The sequence below is a fragment of the Cavia porcellus genome, unplaced genomic scaffold (assembly GCF_034190915.1).
Source record: "Cavia porcellus strain 051 isolate PalLab524CR breed Dunkin Hartley unplaced genomic scaffold, mCavPor4.1 scaffold_31, whole genome shotgun sequence".
Lineage (NCBI taxonomy): Eukaryota > Metazoa > Chordata > Mammalia > Rodentia > Caviidae > Cavia > Cavia porcellus.
The window spans coordinates 33,210,940-33,238,848 of NW_026947514.1; the positions used below are offsets into that span (position 1 = coordinate 33,210,940).

Below are 27,909 nucleotides of genomic sequence, written 5' to 3' on the forward strand. Positions count from 1 at the left end.
TTTTGCTTTCTCCATCCCATGACTTGCCCCATTTTCTTTTCACCCACAGCTAAAGAACCAAGGCTAAAACACAGCATCCTGTCCAATCTCCTCTCTTTCTTTCTTTCTTTTTTGCTTTGTAATCAGAATATTAAGGAAACATTCATACATTTCAACAATTACGGGGGCTGGGGATTTAGCTCAGCGGCATAAAGCAGGTGGTCATGAGTTCAATCCCGGGTACCGATAAAAAAAAAAAAAACCATTTCAACAATTACTTAAATCCTGATACCCAGATTTAACTGTGTGAAGATAGTACTCTTTTAACTTACAAGTAAAGCTATTCATCATAATTTGCTATACTATTACCATTAAATTACGTTACTTTGGAGCATTAAGTCAAATGGGTTAAAGTAAGCCTGTAACATACCTAAGGAACACCTTTCATATATTATACATGCAAATTACCTTTCTGTGTAGTCTCTTTACTTTAATTTCAAAGTTACCAGGCTCGGAAGTCAGAACTCAAGGGCTTATCATGGTCCAAAGAGAAGGGAAAAACAGAATAACCAGAATGGGTCAACACGGTCTGTGTGTGTGTGTGTGTGTGTGTGTGTGTGTGTGTGTGTGTGTGTATGTGTATGTATATGTATATGTATATAAAAGATGGCACAGATGGGAATGTAATCCTAGAGATGCAGGCCCTTAAGAAGCAGCATATTATGATAAATTTCTTCTTTAGAAAGGTATTATTTCTATCACTGATATCACAGGCTAAATTACATTTTATGCAACCTTATAACAATAGTTGAGGCAGTAGAATGCAGAGGCATCACAATGAGTCCCACTTGATACAAATAACTATATACAAACCAACACTTCCACAAACTGGTCATTTTTTGATTGTCAGTTAAATACATTTTTAATCGATAGCTTAGCAATGAAGGGTCATACACTAAATTCAACACATATACTTAGCAATTCAATCTAATCTTGTCCGTGTATACAATTGAAATCAATTACAAGGTATGGCCTAACAGACAACAGGGTTTGATACTTTTTGCAGGCATTGAATTTCATCTTGCACACCGAAGTCATCATATATACAGGACAAAGTCAGACCTTTTGTATTTGTGCTTATTCTTCATCTAACTTTTAAAATACTACTATAATTGAATATTGAAACAAAAACAACAGCAAGTAGTGAGCATATGATGATTACAGTCCTTCACGCATTCACTGCTGCACTAACTGCCAGAAGTAAATGGCCCCATTAAGCGGTCTGACACTGAACACCACCTCTGGGATGATGTTTGTCATCTTCATAGGCTTCTCCATTATAATGGTGCCGTCTTTCCTGATTTGGATCAAAGTCCACTAGTTCTATCTGATCCATTTCATCAGTCTCTTCTACTTCCTCCCTTTTGAGTAAGAGATTTTCCAGCAAAGAGAGTTTATCAGGAGAGAGAAAGCCATTTTCAGGAAAGTTTACCTTAAATTCAATGATTAGATGACCTTTTTTGTATGGTCTATGATAAATTGGCATGCCTTCCTTTAGCACACACTTGATGTCTCCATGCTTGACAGTCTGACCTAGATGGGAGGTGATGACTACGGTTCTGTTGTCAAGAGTAGATATTCACTTCTGGGAGCCACACAGTGCTTCAACCAGCTGCATATCCATACACATGAAAAGGTCTTCTCCCCATTGAGTAAAACAGCATGGTCCTTCTGATCTAACACAATGATGATATCTCCTGGCTCCAGTCCTGGTTCTTGGTCTCCTTCACCATGGAAAGTTATCTTCTGAATATCTTTCATGCTTTTGTCAATATGAACTTCCAGAATCTTCTTCTAACTATCTTCCTTCCATTGCAGCTTTTACATCTATCTTTAGGGCTGATGCACTCCCCATGGCCCTGCACTCCATGCATACAGACTGAATTTACTAAACCCATTCCAGGTCCTGTCTGATGAATTCTTATTTGCATTCCAGTATTTTGGCAGTTGGGACAGTACTCCACAGCTCCCTTCTTACCACTTCAGCCTTGACATTTGTCACAAATCACATTGTTCTGCAGAGCTAGTGCACCATTATATAAGTCTTCTAAGGTACCCGAGAGCTGATGCACCACAGTCTTACCTCTCCTTTCTCTCTGCATCCTTCTTCCTCCTCCAAAAAACATATCAAAGACATCCATGGGGGGTCCCAAACCACCACCTGCTCCACCCTCCTTTACTGCCTGTTCTCCTCCCTTGTCATATAATTCCCTTTTCTTGGCATCAGAGAAAACTTCGTAAGTTTGAGAAATCAGTTTAAACTTTTCTCCTTCATTTGGATTCTTATCAGGGTGGTACTTCAAAGCCAGTTTCCTACAAACTTTTCCAGTTCTTCTTGGGTGGCACTGGGTTTGACCCCCAAAACATCATAGTAAGTGGTTTCTTTCCCCATTTTCTACAGGCGGTGAGCGGGCTGGGCCAGAGCGGGAGAAGCAGGAAGGAACGTGCAGCCGTGCTCAGGTTGAGCAGCCATGGCTCCTCCACTTTGCAATGCTCTGGAAAGTTCCCCGATCTCCTTTCTTAAATGTGCCAAATACATTTCAGCATCCTTAATTCTCAGGTCATTGCCTTGTCCAAGAGATCTCATAGCTATTTCCAACATTATTTCCTAAACTTCAAACATTTTCTTTCTAGCCCAATGTACCAGGTCTTCAGTTTGGTTCCAAAGCCCTGTGTCTCTTCTACTTTCTGCAACACCTCAGATTTCTCTAAAAATATCTCCTTTAGGTATTTGGCCTGGTTTACGTAGTAGTTAGAGCTAGGAGGGTTACTGCATTAGGAGATTTAGAACCAAATGATATGTAAAAATTAAACTAGTCAGCATTGGAGGAGAATGACAGAGGTGATAAAACACTGGTGGAATGTGTAGCTCATGGGGAAATCACCTTTTGCTCTGTGGCGGGACCCATTTTGGTTGGACACCATGAGTCTCAAGAAATGTACAAGTCTGCCATAAAAATAAGTTCTTTTAGTTTAAATATATTAATTTAATGCACATATTCTTCATTCACAAATATATTCTTCCTACTTTTTGATACTAGAGGCCCTTTTCCTTTTGAAATGGAGGTAACATTTTACAATTATACTTGATAAAAGTGTTTTTATTTTTAATTAGGCTTTTATTGTCCTCAGGGGGTTCAAAATCTCTAGGAAAGATGGACTTATCTTTATCCAAGGCTCACAGTCCATTGTAGCCGAAGCCTCTGAAAATCAGATCCTCACTAAAAGCTGTGTATTTTCATCTGGAGCTGCCCAGTGACACCTCCTTAAGAGACCACGCTCTCTACTGGAACCCACACAGAATGTTTTCTTAGACACATGACTTTTTTTCCAAAAAGAGTTCTATTGAGTTTATTTGTTTGTATGTGGTGATAGAAACAGGGGGCACCTGTGCTGTCCTTTCTCCCAGGTAGTGTGTCCTTATGCCTTGTGAGTACGAATTCACTGCATTCACTTGTAGTTATTGCGTACTGTCATGTAGGATTTTCTCAGCTTTTAATACATTTGTTTAGTGACTTAAAGAAAGAATCATTGTAGAGTCACCATTTTCCCAGTCTGTTTAGTATCTGTTAGAGTGCTTCTGATGAAAGAATGTGGGTAGGGGCTTAGATTTCACACTAGAGCAGCTCTAAAATGGAGAGAACATTTACACCCAAGGCAATATACTTGGCTGGGATTCTATATTCCCTTTGCTATTTCTGCAGATATGCTTAAATATTCTTTTCTTACCTCTATAGTACAGTCAAACTCTCCTCCAGTTGGATACAATCATTTAAAAAAAGCCTCTGTGTCTTAAAACAGCAGGTGAGCAGAGGTAGAAAACAAGAGAATGTGATGATCTGGGAGTGTTTTACTAAGCATGAGGGATTCACATCAGAATCAGGGTACCTAGGCCTGATCCCTCTCTGGAGGAAATGTACAACTATGGTTTATATCAAGTAAAGCATCATTTCCAAAGTTTGGGTGAACAACATTTCTCTTTGTGTGGACACAAGCATTCTGCCCCAAGCCTACCTTTCAGCCTATTGGAGAAAATTTTTATCATCTTTTCTTCGGCTATTCTATCCTCCATTAAGCTTTCTCAATGACAGAGAGAAGTTAAGACTCATGGAAAAGGGCAACAAAGACCTCTGTCTCCCTGGCCCCTACATCCTCTAATGCCTGTTTCTAAAAGCAGCTGTGGACTCTTTCCTCACTTGGTCTCTGTGTTCAGGGCTCACTTGGTTATACAAAGAAGTTCCTGCTAGGAATCTAGAGGGAGCCAGCTTCTTATTCTCCAAAAGACCCTAGCTGAATGGTTCTACAAAAAAGTATTCTTATATTCTAGTATTGTGTATTTTCATATGGATAACTACTTGTAATTCTCAACGTTTGATGCTAAACTTTTAAACCAACAATGACTAATACTTTAAAGGAACTATTAAGCTGCAATTTTCAATTTGATGCAGAAGAGCGAGTCTAAATCAGCAGTATGTCCTGTTTCCTCAAGACTGGGCTCACATCTAGATACATGGAGTTTATCTCTTTCTCTCATTCCAATAAATATATCAAATGTGTTTAAATGTCAAGCATTGTCCTTATCTCTGAGAATATATGAATAAATTCAGTCATTGACTTCAATGGGCTCATAATTCAGAGCTTAAAGGTGTAAAAATTGAAAATATAAAATAGACTCTGAAAGAATACTTTGATTACCATAAAGGAAACACTGAATAATTTCAACATGAAAAACCTGGGACTCTGAGAAAAGCCCATGGATCCAAGTTAGGATCAGGAACTTGAGTAATAGTACTGGTGCTGTCAACAATTCACTGGCTCATCCCTCAAGTGTTTTGTAACTTCAGGGTTGTTCTAAATAAAAGTTGAAAATATTATTATAAAGCCCTTTTAAATAAAGTTACCATTTGAAGAAATTACCTCCTTCTAATTTGTTGAAATAAGAGAGTCATAATATTTATTTCATCAAGAGAGCGTGCGGCTTAGTCAGGATTAATTTATTTTGTTATTTCTTCTAGGGTGCTTCACAACTTATATAACCCCATATATGGTTTGCAGGAACAGACTTTATGAGAATTTGAAGAGAAATATTCTGAATGTTTCATCAGGGTTTTACTTCATCCTTTCAAGTGTAACCATCCTCCCTCCAGCTTTTTTAGTCTCTCTCCACAGCGTACCTGGTTACTGTGACAGTTTCTCAGATGCAGACAACAGCCAATTCCTCTGCATGCTGCTGCTCTGTAAACACCTCAGACCCCTCCTTAGGGGGAGGGCCCTCCAATTCCTCTATGCTCACTTAATTCATGATCCTCTTACAGCACACACTCTTCACATTGCTATGCTTTTCCAAGTAGATGGTGAATAACTAAAGGGTACCACGACTTTCCTCATCCTTTCACTCTATAGCATTGTGCATGGAAACTAGTAGACAAGGGATGATTAAATAAAGATTCATCGAATGAAAGTCTATTCAGAGTATGAGGCAAAACCCAGCCTTTGGGGATGTGATTGCCACTCCTGCTTTTCTTCTGTGTTGTTCACCATGCTTCAATATCTCTCCATTCTAGCCAATTCAGTGGCACTTATTACTTAATGCAGGGATTCCCAAACTTCGCTGCATATTAGAATTATTTGGGCAAGCTTTTTGTTTGTTTGTTTGTTTTTTGACAACTCACTCTGTAGTCCAGGCTGACCTTGAGCTCACTATGTAGTCCAGGCTGGCCTTGAACTCACAATGACCCCTTTACCTCAGCCTCCCAAGGACTGAGATTACGGATGTGCACAAACCATGGCTGGCTTGGGCCAGCTTTGTAACTAACATGAATACTGGTGCCCAGCACTCCTCCCAATTCGCCCCTCAGCAGAGACCTTTATTTAATTGGTAACAGTGGGCCTCTCTCAATGGTTTTTTGTAAATGCTCCTGTGGAAAGTCTGAAGTGTAGCCAGGCTTGAGTACTACTGGTTTAGGGTTGGGCTCCACTTTCTCTTGGAAAGACCTAAATGCATCTAATGATTTTACCTCCTTTGGATTTACAGCAGTCACTCAAACTATTCACTGATAATGCCATATTAATTTTACTCTAAGAGCCTAACTTTGGAAAAAAGAATAAAGTAGGTTGAAAGCAGAGTAGGAAAAGAGTAAATATTAAAGTCAAATGGGGAAAAAAATTCCAATAAAGTCAGTCCAATGAAAATGTTTCCAGGTTTCTTAAGAGGGTTTTTGAAAACATTGCAGCAGAATAAACAAGGGAATTATCTTGGCTTGTATCCTGATAAGGAGATTTCTTTCTTAGTTATATGATTTTACAAAGTTTCTAGGGTGTAAGGAAAATAATCAGCTTCTTTCCCTTGGGCTATATGATTCAGCTCTTGGGTTAATGGCTCGAAGACATGACCCACTTCCAGCACTGTAAACCCAAACCAAGCCTCACATTCAAGTGCCTTGGTAGAGAGCGCAGTGTCATAGAAATGGGATCAAACATAATTCTCATTCCATAACCTTGATAATTTGTGGTAAAACCCTCTGCTTATGAACAGAAAAAAGCCCAACAACAAAAACTATACCTGGTATCCTTTCCAAGTGGTTGGTGCCCCAGAGGTATGACCATTCTAGAATGCTCTTCTACTAAGCAGTATTATAAGAAAGTATCATGTGGTACAGTTACCTAAAGGGTAGCTTTAACATATTGTTTTCTGCACATATCACCTAAAAAAGGCTTATCTTCTTTGTCATGAAGTAAGACCACAGTGAATCATTAAGCATGGCCTCTGCTAAGGCAAGATAAGATCATCAGATAGAGACATGTTTTCTATGTCAAACTGTAGTCTAGTTATTAGGTCAAAAATTGAACTAGTCCCCCAAAACATACTTATTTCTGTACAATAGTTAAATGTATGTTCTTCTGATTGGGTTGGCCATTTTTCTACTGGTCGTATTTTACATTTACTGAAAACCATTGTTTGAAAACATGACTCAAAGGCATTTCAGTATACTCCAGATTGATCAGTAATGATAATAACAAGTTGTCCTTTGTAGAGTAAGATAGCACCATCTAACAGGATGTAAGCTGATAGACTGTAACTGGTCAATCCACACTTTGCTCCTTATTTTTCTTGTGACCAGTGGCCTGCATTTGACCTCATCAACAAAGAGCCAAGGATGACCAAAATTCTCCAGTTTTTAAACAGATGAAAAAAGAATAGCACTTGTCCTCCCAAGTGCTATTGACACTGACAAAGTAGAAGTGACTGGTTAAGTTATTACAAGGAAAAGAAAAATGTGGCTCTAAGTTTTTTATATAAATTTCAACTGAGATTAGGTAATCTCAGGGTTTACCCTGAAACTGGGAGTCTTGAACCCATGATATCATATACAAGAGAGAAAATCACACAATAATGTATTGCACTAAGGGTTTAAAATCTAAAGCTGGAATAAACTATAGTTTTTTAAGAAGTGAGGCCAAGCATCCACAAAAATGAATCAACACTGATTTAAAAGAAATTTTGCTGCCTCTAATAGACTTTGAATAGGAGTGCTTGACTATCATCATGATCTACGTGATGGCTGCAAAGTTTATTTATCCTGCTTTACCATTTAGGATATAAATCAAAGGTCATTAGGTTCTCCAGGAATATTTTTGGATGTGTGCCACCAAGATGGGAAGTAATGGACTGAGAACCCAGGATATCTGAATCATTGGGCAAAAGGTATTACTAACGTAATGGATGTGCCAGGGCCTGAAAATGAGAATGTTTCTCTGGAGAAAATAAGCTGCCCTATCTTTTTAGCACTGGCCTTACCCATCATGAAGAAGGAATTTTACTTACATAGTCCCAAGAAAACCAACAAGAATCCTCTGATCTGTAACTAAGATCATTTGTAAAGTTATGTCTGGAACAGGCCAATGCTCATTCTAGTTTTTAGATAATTCCTACATTCTTGAAAAAAGAGCCAACTTACCTAAGGCAGGCAAAGGCAACAATACCCTGTCCTCATCTTTTCTGGGAAGGACTACCAGTTGTGATAATTCAAGCTTCTTTAATAAATTAGATCTGTCATATATTTAGCAAGATGGGTAAAGCTGATTTCTGAGTTCTTCACCCAAAACTTAAGGATATAAACACCTTTTCTTCTTCCTTTCCTTGCTTGCAAGAGAGGACCTGAATGGATTGGGTAATATAGAAGGTTAAGACATCAAGAGAAAGACAATTTCTGATTATGAAAGAGGTCAGGCATGGTGTTCCTTATTCTGGGGTGGAGAGATAAGATCTAGAAATGGTTAGACAGTATACCTTCTTGGATTCTTATTTGGGCCCAGGATAGAAACAATAAATAAGGAATGGTGAGAAAGTCATCATTCTTTTGGAGGTCTCTCTAGTACCATCCTGTGCTAACATAAAAGTATGCAGAATTTGGGGAATCATTTTTTCACTTAGCAGGATCTTTTTAGTGTAACATTTTCAAAGTGTACATACACCAAGAAAAGCCACGATCATTATTTAATTCATATACAATTTATTGTGAAAGGACCAATTAGAGATGGAAAATTTAAAATCCCTAGAGATGTGGTCCTTGGTCATTTACAATTACTCAGTGGAATCTATTCTTACACAGTGTGACTAGTTTCCCATTCTATTATAAATGCTTTTGAGGCAGGCTGAATTTCTTTATGTTCTGCTTGCCAGTGCCAGCCCAGAAAGAACAAGTGGCCTGCATTTACTGAAGCTGTTCTGATCTCTACGCACATCTTGTTCTTTGACCGAAGTAGAACATGGTCAGAGCACTCACCTGTCTTCTCTCTGAATCAAGGTACTGGAGGATCAGTCGGGTGTTCACACTGTGACTCCAGGTGTTTCCCAATGCAGCGATCACACAGCTGGAGCCAGAAGTTCCTGAAATGAACCAGGGAAAACCCATGTTTTTAGGGATGCCTTTTCTTGTGATAGCATTTCACACAATGTCCATTTATTACTCATTGCTTGATTGGTTCATCACCCCAAAAGTTGATAAATTAGAGTAGAAGGAAAGAGATTAAGGAATATGAGATGAAAGATAAAAACCAGCACGGATTTCTTTTAGCATCGCTGAAAGTAACCACCACTGGACTAAATGACAGTCAGATGTCAATGAGACAGCTTAGAGTCACTGCTAATAATGAATCATGCCCCTCAATATCCATGGCAGAGTAGCATAAAGCTACTTTACAGAATAGGAACCAGTTATGAAATAGTCTCAGTTTAATCTTAGCTTGATAAGAGTCATAACTAAATGTTTCTTATCAATACAGGAAAAATGGTGGCATATACATAAAATTTCTTTACTCTCCCACTCCCTGTACACATACATATATCCAGAAGGGGAATCTGGAAAAGATCCCAACTGTTTACATTTAGTCTGTTTTACACATCCCCATTCCATAAGAAACATTCCTTTACCTTCTAAGACTTTCCTGTAAGAGGGAGGATCTTCAGTAAACTTCGTCTGAGTTTCTAGTCTACTCCAAGTCACACTAACATCTCCAAAGCTTCATCAATTCCTCTTGACATCAGCAGGAACACAAGCACTCCTGCCCCCACCTCCTACTTCCTCCATGGAGCCATGAGTCTATGAAAGCCGGTCCTGTGTTCCTACCTGATAAACTTCCTCCAGTCCCACATACTACCCTACAACTTACAACCAGCCTGCTCAAACACTTTTGATGGCTCCCAAGAGCCCTCAAAGAACTATAAATTCCCAAGATGGGCATTTGAGGGCCTAACCTGCTTTCCCACATTTCTTCCCTTCACTCAACCTCACAAAATCCTCTGCTCCAATTTAACCACTTCTCCCTTAAGTGTTCTCCTCATCTGGATTTCCCCTATCTGCCCCAAATCTACCGTGACTTCAATCTACTACATGCCAACATCTCCTATCATCACAGATACAATGGCTTTTGCTTTAAACTTCCACAATACTTCATTTCACTCTGTTTCTGCCATTTTCTATCATGCTATATTATTTGTGTGTTCTTATTGTCAGTGTTAATATATACTATAAATGAACTAAAGCCACATCTGATTTATGCTGCTATGCCTGGATCACTAACATGAGTTTTGTGACACACATTGTTTATAAATACTGATTAAATGACTAATAAGTTATTTCTACTGAGCTCTGAATCATGTTATATATTTGTTTTAGCAGCAGATCTGCATTGGTTCTATCTTATGTAAGCTAAAATTAATAGGTCTACATTTTTCAAGCAAACTCTAGAAGCTAGCTGCTTACCTGTTTGCTCATAGGATAGGATGCAGGGAGGCTAAGCTTTAAAATTTGATAAGAAAAACATCCATGTGAATATGGGAGTTGGTTAAGCATTAAAAAGTGAGGAATTACTGAGGTCAAGGAAGACAAAAGCAGGCATGGAATGTTTTTAGAGGTCTAAGACATATTTGGACCACTGGTAAATACTTAAAGAACTCTATCTCAGTTAACCATTGAAGATGGTATAAACACACACACACACACACACACACACACACACACACACCCGCATGCACGCTTAGCTGTTTCCTGTACAGGTAAACTCAGGTCCCAAGTAAGAGCCATGAATACAAATGATCATGGAAAAGCTTCCAGGGGATACTCTGAAGTCAGCAAGCTTGTAAAAGTGTATTTTCAGGAATGCTCACAAACACCAAGCCAGTACGGGCACAACAGCAAGACCTTAAAAGTTAATGATGATAAAGACAATGGTTTTTGAAGTATATACAATATACTGGGCACTGTGTAAGCCTTTTAAATAGGGAAGGCTTACATACTGTTTGAGTTTCTTTCATATCTTAGGTATATCTTTTTTGAGCCTTACAACAACCCTGAGGTAGGTAATACAATTCTGTTGACACACTGAGGGTCTGAGAGATTAAGTCACTCCCTCAAGGTCACATGGCTAGTTAACGACAGATCCAGAGTTCAAAATGAGGCAGACTAAGTCTTAACCACTAGTCTTATTAGTTTTCTCTGGGCTCATCATGCTTATCAACTCAAATATCCTGCTGCTCAGCCAGCCCACAGGGGCCGTACAAAGGGCCTGGAGAGCTCAAAGGCCCATCTCTGGGACAACACTGACAGAAGTATGTTGTGAGCATCTTATCACTCATCACTTATCACTTCCTCTGTTCTGATGTACAGTGATAACACAGGGCAAGAGGTTTCCAGAAAGACAGCACATGCTCTGGCTCGGCAAGTTATTTAACCTCACTCAACTAGCCTGGCAGCTAAATTCACACAAATCAGGTGGCTTAGAACTGACCCTCCCTTGTTGGAGGTTAAAAGTCCGGTCAGGATGGAAAAGATATTCTACTTATTCGGGCCTCAAATATAGGAAAATGATTAACAGAGATTATGGTGGTAGGATCACGTTAGACAGAAACATGAGGAAGCTGTCAGTTACTATAAATTTGTAACCTTATTTTTAACTAGAACCAGAAAAATTAGTGGTCTCTATGTCTTTTGACTTTCCAGCATTGCTACATGGGGTTGAAATAAATGATCATTAATGCTGTTTACGAGAAATTTAAGGTAGGAGGCATCTGTTTACTGGCTTTTCAGAAAATGTGATTTCCTCCCCAGTGACCTAATTGGTGAGGAAACAGATAAGTGAATCTTCCCTGGGTTCATTTGACACAGAAGTTCTTAAAATTGGGGCGCTTTCTCCCTTTTTCTTTTGATGATTATGATATTAAACCCACCAAAGCAGCATGGTTTTAGTGTCTGGAATTTGGTTGATTCCAGTGCAAATTAAGAAAAAAAATCAAATAAATGAACCAGTCTTTGAACCCCCCATTTTTATCATGGGGGACTGTTTGTGGTCACAGGGATGAGCCTGCAGAAGCATCTGGATAAGTTACATAGAGCAAACCTAATGTATTTACACTGAAGTCAAGGCTCTCTAATAAAGACTGTGGGAACATTTATTCTGTACTCTCTCAGTGACTCTTTTAGTTAAGTCAAAGCATGTTCTCTTTCTGTGATTGCTTATCCATCTGTAAAAATGTGAATAATAATTCTTGCCTCCAGGCAACCAAAGGTTCTTGGTGACCCTTAGATGGAGATACTTGATATGGATAAACAGCAGGAACAATGATGATCAAACACACAAGATGAAAGTCCAAGGAGAAAAGAAATTTAATTACCATTTCTCCATTTTTTACTCTGCTAATCATTAAAGCAAGATAGTAACGCTTAGTGATGAAGTGGTTAAAACCATAGGATTCATATTTTTCACGACTACTATCTTTGTATCCAATTCCCCACTCCTTTGGAGTGGGAGTCCTTTGTGAAGACAGATTTCTTTCTCACAGGGTAAGGAGATACCTCCCTGCTCTGTACACTCAGGGTGTAGCCCGCATGCAATCAGACTGGAGGAGGATAAGCAGGTTGTTATGTAATCTTCTTTCCAAAAAAGTAGTGGGCCCCCAGTACCAAGCTGTGTCAGTATACAGAAGGGCTGCTGGAGAGCCTGTGAGGAGAAAACGCCTTCTTTGACAACACTGCAATTTATGACTCCTCCACTAAACATTTCTGGGAGGTCAGAAGGCATCTCCAGTGCATTAACAGACAAGAGTTTACCTTGTGGCACAAGAGTCAACTTTAAAAAAAAAACCCAAAACAAAACAAAACAAAACACCAAAACAGTGACTCCCAGAATAGAAAGAGATGGGGAAGATAAGTGAAATAGATATTCTGGATATTGGATTTCTCCTGTCCCTTTAGGTGAAAGGCATTTATTGAGGCTAGAAAGAAGAAATCTTTAAAAAATGAATAACAATACTTATAAATGTTTTGGGACTGAAATAAATCTATGGAGGGTGATGGTGTGCTACCACTGGAGCTGACATTCTCTCCCTATTCCTAGTGTTCCTCACATTCTGAAGCATGCTGTGTGGATTGTGTGACTTTAGGCAGCTGTTTGTTGGGAGGCAGAACCCTGAAGTTCTGTTTCTGACTCAGTTGTGGGCTCATAACGACACCAGGTAGAAGGAGAAGAGTGAAGTGAAGAAGATCAGAACACCCCTCAGTACCAACCAGTTATATTAACTCTCTGGGCCTCAGTTTCCTAATCCATGACAAGTTTTTCAAAATCACCTTGAAAGTTTCTGTCCATACTGAAAAAATGTTTGAGTCTGTGGTGTTTTGATGACAAAAAAAAAAAGTTCCTCATTCAGGACCACTTTTTCCAGGAAGTCTGAGAAGCAGTACTCTACATGCTCTCTGAAATTGCTGTGTCCTATACAGCACTGGTTCACAGCAGAAAACAGTGTCAGCATGTGGTCCTTTCTCTGATAGCAGATTTCTCTCCAGACTGGAGACTTTCTTTGTCTGTTCTACCTAATAAAACTTTACAATGGGTAAACACATATTGGCCAGAAGCCTGGTCCCTGCGAATATAACTTCATAATAACACAGCTTAAAGATGGGCGTCAGAGTGCTAGAGTAGGGATCAAAAGGGGATTATTATCCATTAAATTCAGTTTTTCCTGTTTAAATCCAGGCCTGAAGCAGTTGCTGAGGTTTGGCATATGTTTCTTATTGGGTCATGCATTTGAACTTGGGAAGTGACAGAGAATCTTGGTTACCTCCAATAGAAAGATACAGTACCTCATCTTTCTCTCTCTTTTTTGTCTTTTTAAAATTTTTTATTGGTACCAGGGATCGAACTCAGGACTGCTTGCAAGGCAGGCGCTCATGCCGCTGAGCTAAATCCCCAGCCCTCTATTCTTTCTCTTTTTCAAGGGGAAATTTTAAATTTTCTTTCCCCCAAATGTCTTAGTAGTCTAAGTTATCTCTGTTGATGGGCCTTCAGCTCTTGTAACATTTAAAGTAAAAATAAGTTTGGTTTCTCCATCGAAGAGGACAAATGGGTTACAAAAGAGGAAGGGAGACTGCCTAGAACAGGTTATTTCTAGACTAGAATTCAAGGTGACCTACAAGTTCCATTGAGGCCATGGGCAAAGGTATCAAATAAAAGAGACTGAGATAGGCGTGGACATCTATTCTCCAACAAAACTAATTTCCTTGTGGGCTTGTAGTTCACTAACTGAGCAAGTGAGCCAGCTGTATTCAGTATGCATTGTACTTCCTTGGGTCTCTAAAACCAACAATGGTCTGTAGGTCAAGTTCCAACGGAAGTGATATTTTTGACCTAGCTCTATAAATAGTATACTGGAAAAACCCATCAGCCGCAGTGGCCTAGGGACCACACGCTATCTATTAAGTAATTGTAGTATCTGTGCTACCATTTTAGAAAAGAAAGAAATATCTTTTGTTATTTATAATTTTCTGAGCTTTGAAATTCTCAAACTACTTGAAGGCTTTTAGTCTTCTTTCACATTTACAAATAAAGGATATAAAGTATAAAACCAGGTAACAACTGCCTTATCCAATAGCATCTGCCTACCGAGGAAGGCATTGAGCTTGCTAAAGAATAAATGCTATTTTACTGTGGTAAAGCAAATTTTTCATTTACAGTGTCTCTTGGCCAAAGGTGAAAAGGATGAATACAGTCCAGTTTTTGCTCTCTGTACATCTAGATTGATTAAAAATGCAGTTAAACTCATTACTTGACAGAATAAGAAATATGAAACAGAAGATATAAAAGGTGGGGCAATTGGCACTTTTGGAAAGCAAGATTTAGGGCGGGATTAATCCTGTAGAGCAGAAGGTGGAGCACAGGCAGGGATGAGCTAATCACTAGGATAAGAGCTGGTATGCACCAGCACAAATCACTCAAACAACTCCCTTGGCTTTTATATGGGAGGAAAATACTTCAAGTTTCCCAGAGTCTTGAGTGGTCATGTTAAGTTATCACTCAACTAGGACATTTAAAAAAACAAAACTAAAGACATTTTAGTAATTATATTGGTATAACAGAAATACATTGGGCTGTTTTGGGAAAATCAAGATATAAGGTCATCCTACAAGGACACTATTTTGAAAGTGTCTAGAATCAAGGTTAGGATCATCATTCACTCTGTCAGCAAAAGGTCAGCCTGAAAACCACTGCATTTGCCCCAAAAATAGTGCTCAAGGGAATACTGCATCAGGCTTAATTGCAATGACAGTCATCAAAGTCTTCAAGAGAGTTGGGATATAAAAACAGACTTGAGAGCAGGACTAGTATCTGAACAGAAGCAAGCAATCTCCCACTCCAGCTCAGCTCCCAACATTCCCCAGGACGTTGTGGCCCTAAACTTCTCCCATAGCTTTCCTCCTGCTGCCTTTAGCTAAGGGGAAAAATCCTGAATGGAGGCCTGAACTAAGTCTCCTGACTTACTGAAAAGAATTTTTAAGTTAAAAATGAGTTTTACTTATTTGAGTAGATACGTACCACCTTCAGGTAAGTATGAGTAAAATGAAACACGGAAACAAAAACTGAGCAATTTATAGGAACTGGAGGCATTTTCTTTCTGACTTTTGGTCTCATTCAAAATCAGCCAGGAAGATGCTTGTATGAATGCCTCACCCTACGTTCTATTTGCTGTGAATTTTTTCACATTGCATTTTCCAGCTGTCTTGGTATAAGCACTGCTTTTCTGCTTCCATTGTGGCATCTAAGGTAGCAGCAGAGCTGAATTCTAGTGACTCTTGTGCATTGCACACGGTCATCTTTTCTTTTTTATTGTTTTGGCTTGATTTTTTGAGACAGGGTTTCATTATACAGTTCAGGCTGGCCTTGAACTCACTTTGTAGCCCAAGCTGGCCTCAAACTCACAGCAATCCTCCTGCCTCAGCCTCTCAAGTGCTGGGATTACAGGCCTGCACCACCACACCCAATGTCATCATTTCATTTTTTGATCATCTGATATTTGTTTTAGTTGACAGTAGGTGACCCAGATGGAATACAGCTGCTTATTCTGATCTCAGATTGAATGGCTAGAGCCCTAATGGCTGGGGGAAAATCAAACAAACATCAATCCTCAGATGTGTACATTCAGCCAACTTAACAGTAGCATATCCCTTATCAGTCAGTCTTCCTGAGGAGACTTAAACTATAGTGAAGTAATATTTGATAGCTTTATATATTCAAGGACCTTTACATATTCTGGACAAGGAGGCCAAGTGACAATTCACTTGACTGAAAAAGCACAGGGATATATACTGTCATGTGGTTTGACTTTAGGGAATCAGCTCACAGTGAAATCCAGGCCTGAGAGCTGCTCTCTTCCCAGGGCCTTAGGTGATGTGCACTGGGATTTGCACAAGCCTGTTCCTGCTTCAGGCCTGCACTGGGTCATTGGCTCTTCATAAGCAGTAGAGAAAAAGAAATGCTGTCATTTATCAGGAAATATGTTCCTAAAGAAAAATATTTCTGTGAAAACAGCAGTGCCTTAAAAAGCATTAATGCAAATGACTTTCTAACAAAACTATGAATGTCTAATTCTAGACTATATCCTGGAAAAACTGTACATTATTGGGACAGTTGGCCAAGTTGGACTACTGCTGTTGTATCAGGTAATAATATTGTATAAATATTAATTAATTTATTGGGTACAACTGTAATATAGTTATGTAAGAGAAGTTATTATTCTTGGGAGATAAATGCTGAAATATTTGAGGATGGAAGACTATGGTATCTATAACTTTTGCAAAGATAATAATAAATCAATATTATAAAAATAAAACAAGAACACCTAAGAGAAAGAAACCAAGTGTTTTAAAATGTTTATAATCTAGGTAAAATGTATTTAACAAGTTCACTCTACTTTTCTTGGAATTTTTTTGTAGGTTTCAACTCTTCCCCCATCTTCCCTCCTCAATTAGTATGACAATGTAGCTTGATCCCCCTTGAAAGATGACCTTGGTCACTGATATAAAATCAGGACATGAGGCTACAACTCTGGTGAAATTACCAGGGCACTGCTTCACGTGTATGTTTTATGTGTCAGAATCATCTGGTTAACTTTTTAAAATGCCAGAAGGGAGGCAGCTGGGACAGCAAAAGTCTGGAAAGTCCTGGATTCTGCCTCCAGAAAGATGGGTGTTAGTGGTCAGGGCTCTGGGCACAATCCCAAACCTAATGAATCAGTATCTCTTCAGGTGCTGCCTAGGAGTCTGCATTTTTGAAAAGTTCTCCCAGATGTATACCAAAGTTTGAAATAAATCAAGTGTTAGACATTTGCTGTTTTGTCTCCAATTGTAGAGCCCTCAGATAGTACACACACTATCACAGATGCATTTGCTTTAGTGAAATTCCACCTTGTGTCTTGTGGTGCAGCTCTGTATCCTCTTCATGTTGGAGTCATTGTTTTTGGAGAATGCCGTTTGTTCCAATTTTTAAGACTCCTGTCTGCTGATTTTATACCCCACCCCACTTTCCAAGGGGAACAGAGAAGAGAGAAGTGACTGCTCTTTAGAGCAGCCATAATTCATCTCCCTGGAACTGTCGTCAGAGGAGCCGCCCAAAACACTAATTCAGAAAGGCTTGGTAGAGGAGGGGCAGCTGACAGCCTGTGGCATGAAACAGGCCAGGGCTGGTGTGGGACTGGTCCTCCCCCAGGACCCTCACCGAAGTCCCCTCCTCAGTCATGCTTCTTGACCTGCAGTTCTTCAAGGTACCAAACACGGCTCAGCTTTCAGGGTTCCAGCTCTCAGGTCTCAGTGAGACAGGAATTCAGAGTACACTCAGGGAGCAGGATAATGGGAGGGGGCACCCTGGGGTGCTTTGAAAAACTCTGAGGATGTAAGTGCAGCTGATAAAGTCACCTCAAGTGTTTCTTTCCTTTGATCCTGAGATAGGGGCACAATCAATACTCTTGTTTCATAGGCAGAGAGAGAAGTGCCCTGACCACTAACACCCATCTTTCTGGAGGCAGAATCCAGGACTTTCCAGACTTTTGCTGTCCCAGCTGCCTCCCTTCTGGCATCAGAGAGTGCATCATTGCTGAGAATGCTTTTAATTATCACCTAACCCCAAGTGTGAAGATTTATTGTTCTGTTTTCCTCCCACCCCATCTCAATTGCCTCTTTGGGAAGTAGAAGGATCATGATAGGAATCAGGATACACTCAGATGTGGGAGGGGACTGAATGCTGGCTCCCTCTGAAAGCTCTGAGGAGGGAGTGGGGGAAGAAGCAGAATGCTGAAATTTGAGGGAGGCCATCCAGGTTCCCAACGAGAACCCAAAGGATTTTCATTTCCTACCCCACCAAATTCACTTTGGCTGCTGAGTTCCCTCAGCATGGTTTCCTTGACATCTGGAACTGGGCTTCCTAAGCCAACACCAGAGGCAGAAGCACTTTTCTTTTTTGAGGGGAATGGTGCATATGTCCTGGCCTATGTGCTCAAACAGTCACACAGTTGTAAGGGATGGCCCCTGACTATGATGCCAACACAAAGCTCACCACAAACTGGGGCCACAGATGGGAGGAAGACTGTCTGTGACAGGCACTCACAAGTGGCCCCCGTTAGTTGTAAGGTCTCAACAGACTGCCAGGATACAGGGGTTTTAGGCAGTGGAGACAACCTCACCTTAACTTCCTTGAAAACCTTCCACAGGGTGTCACAATACGAAGGGGTATCATCAAATCCTCTCAGGCATGTGTCTCATGGCAGGAGAGGGAACTAATAAACAAAATGTGCTGACACCAGCAGAGTTATTTTAACTGGGAACTGGTTTCAGTGGGAAGCAAGCAGTAGGGACACATGTGCAAAATATGAGTTCTTAAGCAGAACGGTTTCCTTTTTTCTTGATGTCCACTACTTATCCAGAAGTGAGACAGAACTATAAAATTACTAAAAATGACCAGCATCAGCACAGTGACCAAGACCATCAACTTGTATAACATGTCTTGCATCTTAGATGTCAGTTGATATAAAACATTACATTAAAAGCTTATGAAGCAAAACTCTGGGATAATTAGCATGTTTCAAGTACTGGGCTAAACACTTCATTTAGATTATCTCAAGGAGGCAGGTACCATTATAATACCAATTTTCTAAGAAAGGAAGCTGAGTTGCAAAGAAAATGATTTGCCCAAGGCTGCTTGGCAAGTGGCAGAGCCAGGACTTAAACCCTGAAGTCTGACTCATTATTTCTCTTTTTATTCAGCCATTTAAGAAGTATTGAAGAGTGACCACTGGCTGTCCATCTTCGGGAGGGAAAACTCAGGGAACCTCACCTGGTCCCATCTTCTAGACACCCACTTCTTTCCCCCATTAAATTATAATGTGCAATTTCTTATTCAGAGTCATTTGTGCCTTTCTAGAAAAACATATTTTAAAAATGTTCTCTCCCTATTGTTGGGAAACTCTTAGTCATATGATAGGTTTCTAGAAATTGATACCAAAGAAAAATAAATCTCCAGATTTTCTCCAACTGAAAATATGTAAAATAACCCTAGTTGCCAAAAACCATGACTGGCTTTCTTTCTGTGATTATAATCTACACATCTGGTTCATCTTCTTTGCCAGAAAGTACATGATTATATATCTTTTTTATATCTCTGGATGTTTCTGTATTTTACGACATTCGTAAGTAGAATTGCTATGTTAACCATCATTACAATTCCACTGATAATTACATGATTTGTTTTATGAGTGTTAACTCTACAGTGAAAAACTAAAGCAGCAGAAAGTAAACACAATAGAGTTAAGAACCCCAAAGAAAACCAATTAACACATTTTTTCATCTGTATTGTGTTTGTAGGACTGGTAATGGGGACAATAAATACAGCTAGTATTTATAAGCATCTAGTGTGCTAGAAACTGTTTTAAGTGCTTTCCATAATACAAAGTTCTTAACCATCTCAATAATACTAAGGTAGATACCATTGTTGTCCCATTTTATGGATGGCAAAACAACATTCATTTGGATAACTAGTGAGTGGCAGAGCAAGAATTCAGCCCTTATAGTCTGGCTGTACGACCTCTGTGCCAGCTTGACCTACCATTCTGAAAACCAGCGAGGGCTGGATCCTTGCTCTGGATAATTCCCACACCAGCAGCTGAATTAGATTCCAGTGATAGATTATTGTAACATCCTTGGCCAACGATGCTCCACAAGTTTTTCACAGCTTCCCTTAGGGTCATCATGTTTATGAAACAGAAGAATGCTACAAACAGAAGACACATGTGCTAAGAATTTCTGAAGTAAAAGAGGCTATCATCATTGTTCCTTAGGAAAGTGATGTGACCAACTTCATGCACTGAGTCACTGGCCAATCCTGGAACAAACAGCGAGAGTCAGGATTCTGATGCCCTGCCTGAATCCAGGCAACTTTGCAGCTATCAGTGACTCTGTTCAAGATGAAAGTTTCTGCAGTGGCCCTAGCTCTAAACTAAAAACAGCACAACAATTATGTAGTAGCAACAACAAAATAATAATAAAACAAATGTGGAAAGCTCTCGAGGGTATAAAACTTTTGTTAAACTGATCACCAAGAGAAGGCAAAGGAGCTTCCTTCCTTAAAGAGGCAAATATCTGCCAGCAGGAACCCAAACTCATTATTCTATATATTTTTTTCCCATCATGGGAAAGTTTTTCAATCCACCCCTTCTCATCTCTCTCAAAAAACACCCCCAAGACAATTATAAGCTTTAAAAGTAGCAAGGCCTCATTTCCAAAAAAATTTTTAAATAAAAACTGGAAAACCCACTGTGGTTACAAAACTGCTTTGTCTGGGGGGAAGGGAAGGGCAAATTTTATCTTCAGAGACGCTAATTTCATAGGATTGGGAAAGGAGGGAGCTGAGAGGAAAAGGGGTGGGAGCACAGAAGAAGGGGAGGTGGGGGAGGAGAGGATAAAGAGAAGGAATCGCTGGCTTTAAAAAGCAACATTGTCCAGAGAGGTGAAAGGGAACAGATGGCCGTGGAGAATGTGGCCCTCAAAGCCCTGAAGAAAGGGGCAGTGCTGACAGATCTTGCTGTTTCTCATTGATGCCTGGATGTTCTGGGGTGGGGAGCCGAGGCCAGTACAGGGGACTCGCCTCTGTTCCCAGCAGCACACGGGTGCACTGGTGCCGAGGTTCACTGAGAAAGAGGACAAGGAGGAGTACAGAGGGAGCAGCTGTGGCCACAGGGAAACGGCAACCGTGGGCAGCAGAGGGGATGCGTGGGCTTCACGGCTGCTCCTCTGGACTGACCTGGGAAGGTCAGCCTAGTGTTGGACTTTGCCCTGGGGAGGTGAAGGAAAGGACAGAAGCCAGGGCCAAAGTCTCAGCAACCTCCCCCAGAATCCACTGGCGGAGGCATGTCTGGGATAAAGCAGATACCTCGGGAGAGAGGAATGAAGAGAGGATTCCAAGTACTTTTAGAAGATTGAGACATTCAAACTACAATAAACAAGAAATCTGGGTTTTGGACAGGTCAGAGAATCCTGGCCAAGTCAGTGTTAGATTATTCTACGGAGCCTCAGGACAGAAAAGTGATTTGCTGAGGGAAATGCAAACATGTGTAGGTGGCAGACTCAGGAAGGATCCGGGAGTGGGTCTGTCAGCCCCGAGCAAGCTCAAGTGGGTTTTCCTGCCACGTGGGAGGACTGTCACTGGAGACTCACAGTTTCAGAGCAGACTTAGCAGGAGAACCCCTGGCTGGCTGCTGAACCTGTCCTAGGAAGGCAAAATCTGCCAGCTTCTGCAGCCAGAGGCCTGGAGAAGGGTGAAGAGAGGGAATCGGTTTGTGGAAGCAGCGATTACACAAAGGCTCATAAACTTCAGGGGACAAAGATGCAATCAGTGCAATTTCCTCAATATAACTTTGATCAGGAAAATTATTGTTCCAAATGACCTCTTGACCCCTCTCTACACCCACTGGAGGGTGATGATAAATTCAGCCCTGTACTTGGCCCCTAAGAGGGAGTCACATTCTTCTTGGCTCATTGTCTAGTCAGAGCAGAGAGCTGCATAAGCTCAAAATAATTTTCTAAGTCTGATTTTTCTCTCTTCCTTGGCCCTGAAAATGACAATGCTATGTGCTGAGAGCTGAGGGTCTTGGGATAGTGGGGTATGGGTTTGGGGAAACAGATTCCTCATTGGAACAATCATTTGGAAACATTCCCATACATGTCAGGCCCATTCATAAACATGGTTCATCTGAGCCTCTGTGGGAGGAAGGGGAATTTAAAAATGGCTCAAAATACATTCAGTATCCTGGTAAGTTCACCTTTTACCTGGGTCTAGGCTTCCATTTCAGCCTGCCTGAGGTTACAACAATGGCCATCGAACCCACGTTTCCCACTGTAGTACACACATCTGAGACACTGAGAAAATTCCCATGGAGCGGCATAGTAAAAAGATCAGCCATGATAAAGACCTTGCCTTTTATTTCTCTGCTTCTTCCAAATTGTTCCCTGGGCACTTTAGACTTAGAAGCTCCACTAATGAACCTTATAAACAGCCCAGCCTCTGCATAGAAATTACTTTCTATAGCTCCTAAGTGAAATTCCCCTGGGGGACAGAAGATGCCCAAGGCTTTAACAATCACAATATAGTACAGCCTCAGTATAAGAATAGAAGACAAGTACACTTTGACATTCCAATTGAAACTCCAGGCTGAACCCGACATAGAAGAATGTAATTACCTTTCCTAGTTTGATGGTACACTAAAGAAACTGGAGAAGTGGAATACCTATTAGGTCCCCACTAATCCTCCTCCTAAATTCAAAGCAGGGCTGGGCCCTGGAATTCATTTCTGAGTATTCTTATTCCCCTCTATTGTTAAATAGCTCAATTGATAAGTGCTTCCAGCTAATAATGCTTTCTGCTGAGCTCACCCCCTCCTCTTTCCCAGCCAGCTCAAAGCACTTTACAAATATCACCTCATTATTCTTTATAGCACTCAAGTGAGTCTGATAGGTAAAAAGGTTCATTATCTTCTCCTTTCCAATGGGGGAAATAGACAAAGGAAGGAGAAGTGACTCTCTGAGCCAACAAAGCATAGCAGAACTGGAACTAAAACTCAGCCCTTCTCCTGACTCTGAATGTGCACATGTCCTATGTCAGCGTGTAAAGCAATCTGCTGACAGGGCAGGATCTTGCCCCTGTGGGCTGTGTTGTAACAGGTCCACAGAACTGGGGCACTGGGCTGGAGGGGAAAGGGCAGGAGTTGAGATTGGAGAGGCCCCACTCAAAAGGCCTTCACCAGTTCAGACAAGTTTCTTCACCTCTAGGACTCAATGTTCTTTCTCCTTAGAAAAGGTGTTTGGATCTGAGGATCCTTCCAGCTCTGGGTAAAGTAAGAATTTCAAAAGAGGGGGCTCTATTTTTCACCAGTCTCTTATGACTATCTGGGCTTCATTCCTCTGTAAGCCTGAAATAGCACCCTTGAGTACCTTATGTCATCCACCATCCACCACATGATAGTGGGGATCAACTCAGCCAGTGTGACATGGCAAAGGGGAAAGGTGTTCCTGGGGTCTCAAGATCAAACACCAACCAGAGATGGGCTGGGTTGTAAAGGATAAAAACCTAGCAAATGATACCTTAAATTGTACCCTAGTCCTAACAGGGCTACTCCCTACAGGCCAGTGAGCCTGCAACAAGTTCTCCAAAATATAAGGCGGCCCCCAAGGAAACAGTATTTGCTTTGGTTTTCCTGAATACATATAATATTTCTTTGCCAATCCCTAAACCTATGTGAACAATGCCGTAAAGTACCCTGCAACGGTGGTTTGCCATTTAAACAGAATTTTATTATAAGGAACTAATATTGATGTGCTTTCTTCAAGTTAATTAAAACTGGATTAGGAGGTTTCATAGTTTTTTAATTTGTGTGGCTTGAGCCCCACAAGCCTGAACCTTCAGAAAACCTGGAATGTCTCATCTCCCTGATCTTCTACACTATCTTTTTCTAAATGATGCTTTGCTACTCTTCATGTGCTATAAAGAGAACTGGAGAGACAGTAGATTTAATAAAATCAATATTTATAAAGGCAGATCCCACAACTAGAACAATGACCTTGGAAAGAATTTCGGGTGATGGGACGATTACAGTGACTGGATATAAAGGACTAACTGTGCAGCCGCCAGAAGAAACACATTTTTGTAATGATTGAGTTGTTTCTATTGGCTTGGGCTTCTTTGCATTCACCATGGGAACTGAGTCAACTTTGCTTGCTTTTCTTTCAAAGATGACAGAGCATTCTTTTTCTTCTTTTTTCTCCTACATACAAGGCAAAATGAGTGAAGAGTAGTTATCTCCAGAAAGTCAAAGGCTTCCTGATCTTAAAAAAAAAAAATCTCCAACTCCAGCTGTAAAGGCAGAACCGGTTGCAAACTCCAGTCCATTTGCTTTCTCTGAGGACCAAGGCTGACCTTGCAGAACCTTCTTTCTGGGAAGTTAAAGAATTTCCAGGATTAGCTCAAGTCCTGAAGCTGCCAACTGTGACAATTTCCAAAGCTCTCTTAGGTAATGATTCAGGCTCCATTTCTACACAAGGCCAACATGATCCCCAGTGAGTTGGAAATAATCTTATTTCCTGGACCTAGACAATATGGGTTTACCCTAGAAAAATTGTGGAAGGGCAAGCCTCAACATCTCCACATACTAGAATCAGCAACTGATGTATCTGTGACAACTGAAATGCAGTCAAACTTGAAAGGCAGGGGTGAAGAGGTCAGGGAAGGAGATGAAGAAGAAGAGATAGAGAAAAAGCGAAAAGTTAATTGGTTAATAATTGAACCAATTAAATTGGGTAAGTTAATAATTAGTTAATAACCAATTAAATATTGATTGTTAAAGTGAATATCAATTATTAATGCAAACCTCATAAGTTTAATAGAAGTTGATCTCTGCTACTTAATTCTAGAGGAAAGTATCTTGTGATTATCTCCTAAATTTTTAAATTCTCCAGGAGGACACATTTCCAATGCTGATTAAATAAAATGCCAAGTATCTCTCTATCATAATAACATAATACTTTGGAGAAGAATGAATCAGTATCCTCATATTACTGTCTGCTAGCATGGTAGGGGGAAGGCCTTAGATCCTACAGTAGATAGTGTGAATGTAATAAGGTCCACAGGTTGCCCTGACTACTGCTTAGATACCATCTCTCCCTGTATCCCTCAGTGCAGACATCTTGATAGCTGATGAAACACCAAAGTAAGCTTCAGCCTGTCTCTGTGACTAACTCATTCCATAACTTCCTTAGGCCTCAGTTTCTTCATGTGAAAACTGAGGGGGTAGGACTAGAGTGCCTTTATCATTTCCCCTTCTTTGAGATGTCCTATTACTACTGTATCTCGGCATAAGATTGTCCTAGTAGTTTTCCCAACTATAGCATATTCTCAAACTTTTAATTTTTAGTTAACGCTATTCTGCTATGAAGGTTATGAATTCAAGTTTTATTGATCAATAGGAGCATTTGTTTCTTTTATTCTTGCAAGGCAGGGTTAACCTTACAATCTAGTGTTCTAGGTGACCTCACTCAGGAAAACTCACTAGCATTTGCCAACAGATACAATCCAAAATGTTTTTAAAGATGAAAACACTAAATATGAAGAGTTGGTAGTAAATAAAAACCATAACAGTCAAATTCATGGTGTGAACACCTAGAAAGTAGGTAGCTTTTAAAAAAATGACCAAACTTTTAAAGCTTAGATTCTTTTCCACTACCTAAGACTTTTTCAATCCAGTTAATAACCCGGCACAGCAACCATAACCATAACAATGTACTTCCACAATGTCAGTTGAGGAAATTATAAGAACAGTCAGCAACTCCAAGGAACTTTTCATTCAAGACCTCCAAAATGTTATGTAAGTATTATTTCTTATGATCCCAAACAGATGTGGAAATGAGGATCTTCATCTGAAAAATAAAAGCCATTTTATAAACTTGTCTTAGTCACAGATGAGGACTAGAACAGAGATTCCAACAAACTACTCTCAGAACTATCTGATTCCTAATCTGTTACACATAGTAGAAAGAAACTCAGAAAGTTCATTGAGCTCAAAACAAGACACTCAGTTTAGTCTCAACTACCACATTTGCCTAGCAGCTCGGTGGTCCTTTTGTTTACTCTTCTCATCTGGAAGCTTGACCAGAGTAGACCAAATCTAAATCTGCCAAAATGATTAATGTAAACACTAACCTGTGTTTTCATTCTTTTAAATTAAATTTTTTCTTTTCTACATTTGACCTAGAATACAGCCTGCTTAAGGCACACTACCAGTTAGAATGTATTAGTAGATCTGATACAACAGACACAAAAGCAAGTAAAAATGTAGAATATGTATTATGGTCTAATTTTTGAAAAAAAACTTAAGAGTTTATGTACATAGAAAGGTACTTAATATTACAAACACTGATATTTTACATTATCTTTTTGTAATGAGATTATAACTTATTTTTCTTTTTGGCTATCCATATTTACTACTGGTATATAGAATAATATGGATAAACATCATAAACATGATGCTGAGCAACAGAACCAGTATCAAGAAAGATCTACTACATGATTCCATTAAATAAAGTCTAAAAATCGGCAATCTCATCTAATGGCTGTAGAAATCCCAGGGAGGTTTGCTATATCTGAGATGAGGGTGGGATGGGGATAATGACAGGAAGGGGAATTGTGGGCAACTAATCATGTTTTGCTTCCTCATCAGGTATTGGTTGTACATATATATTTATTAATAAGTTTGGGGAGCTATATACTTACAATATATACAGGTTTTTGTATATGTGTTATTATTCATTTTAACAAATTACTTTAACAAAAAAAGGAAAATAAACACTTGGGAGGCTGAGGCAGGAGGATCACCAGTTTGCTAGGCTGGGATACATGGTAAGTTCTAGGCCAGGCTTGACTACACAGTAAGACTCTATCTTAAACAGAATAGAACAGAACAAAATACTAAATCCAGAAGCTTCCTCACACTCACTGCCAGGAAGTCTGGGAGAAGAACTCTTCTTAGAGGCAGGGCAGAGAGATATCAAACTGCATTTTCAATTGTGCCACTGTTTTCTTTGGATGGTGTCAATGACAAGGAGACAAGCATACCTCCACAGCCTCACATCTGAGAAATGGGCTCTGAATCTCGCTCTAGAAAGCAGGAAGGGAAATCCAAATTTACATCACCAAGGGGCCTGACTCCTGAAGATCAGCATTCTTTACATCTCCCTTGACAACACAGGATTAATGAAGACTCTGGAAATCCAAGTTTTCATTCAACTCAGAATCACTGGAGGGACCAGATGCTCTCACATTGGGAGGTGCACTCCCCTCACAGACTCTATATTCATGAAAACAAGTGGCTAAATATGTCAGGAGAGCAACTCTAAGAAGACAGTGCCTGTTGCAAGACCTTCATTGAATACTTCACTCAATAAATACATTTCTAGTGAGTGTATAAATCCATGTTCAAAAAGAAGATATTGTTCAGCTCAAGTAGAAGTTACCATGAATTACTCAGGAGAAGAAAAAGGACAGACAAGGATGATACATGCTGTGATATGTGTGTTTAACTATCCATTTAGTGCTCCTTAGGAAAGCTAAATCAGACAACCTAAAGCATGGGGAGATACGTGTTACTGTAGATATCTGATAAAATCATCCAGAACATCATTATCTAATAGAAATATAATGCAAGCCATACATATAAAACATTGAGTCAAGTTTAAAAAAGTGAAATAAATGTCAATAATATATTTTACCTAGCACAACATGTCCAAAATAATATCACTTCAACATGTAATCAATATAAAAATTGATATTGTACATTGTTTCCCCCCAACCTAAGTCTTTGAAATCCAGTGTGTATGATAACCCGCTTCAAGTGCCCAATAGCTGCAAGTGGCTAACAGCTGTTGTAGCTACTGTGTAGGTCCAGGGGAACATCCAGTGAGTGGAGGTGGTGGTATATGTGTGAGAGAGTGTGGCTGAGGGCTGACCCTG

At 40.0% G+C, this 27,909-nt stretch overlaps 1 protein-coding gene and 1 pseudogene across 8 annotated transcripts in view; both read right to left on the reverse strand.

The window, feature by feature from the left end:
• Window positions 1–27,909, reverse strand: part of Rad51b (RAD51 paralog B) — a 569,590-nt gene that overhangs the window by 48,712 nt on the left and 492,969 nt on the right. For 4 of the 8 annotated variants that reach the window (XM_063241557.1, XM_003472290.5, XM_063241556.1 and 1 more), the window contains one exon: window positions 8,826–8,929. In XM_063241557.1, coding sequence (XP_063097627.1) covers window positions 8,826–8,929 — 104 coding nt within the window. Of the gene's footprint in view, window positions 1–8,825; window positions 8,930–19,709; window positions 20,128–27,909 lie in introns of those variants that run through there. The other 4 variants (XM_063241555.1, XM_063241554.1, XM_063241561.1 and 1 more) reach the window with 2 other exon arrangements.
• LOC134474261 (dnaJ homolog subfamily A member 1-like) lies at window positions 245–8,816 on the reverse strand (annotated as a pseudogene).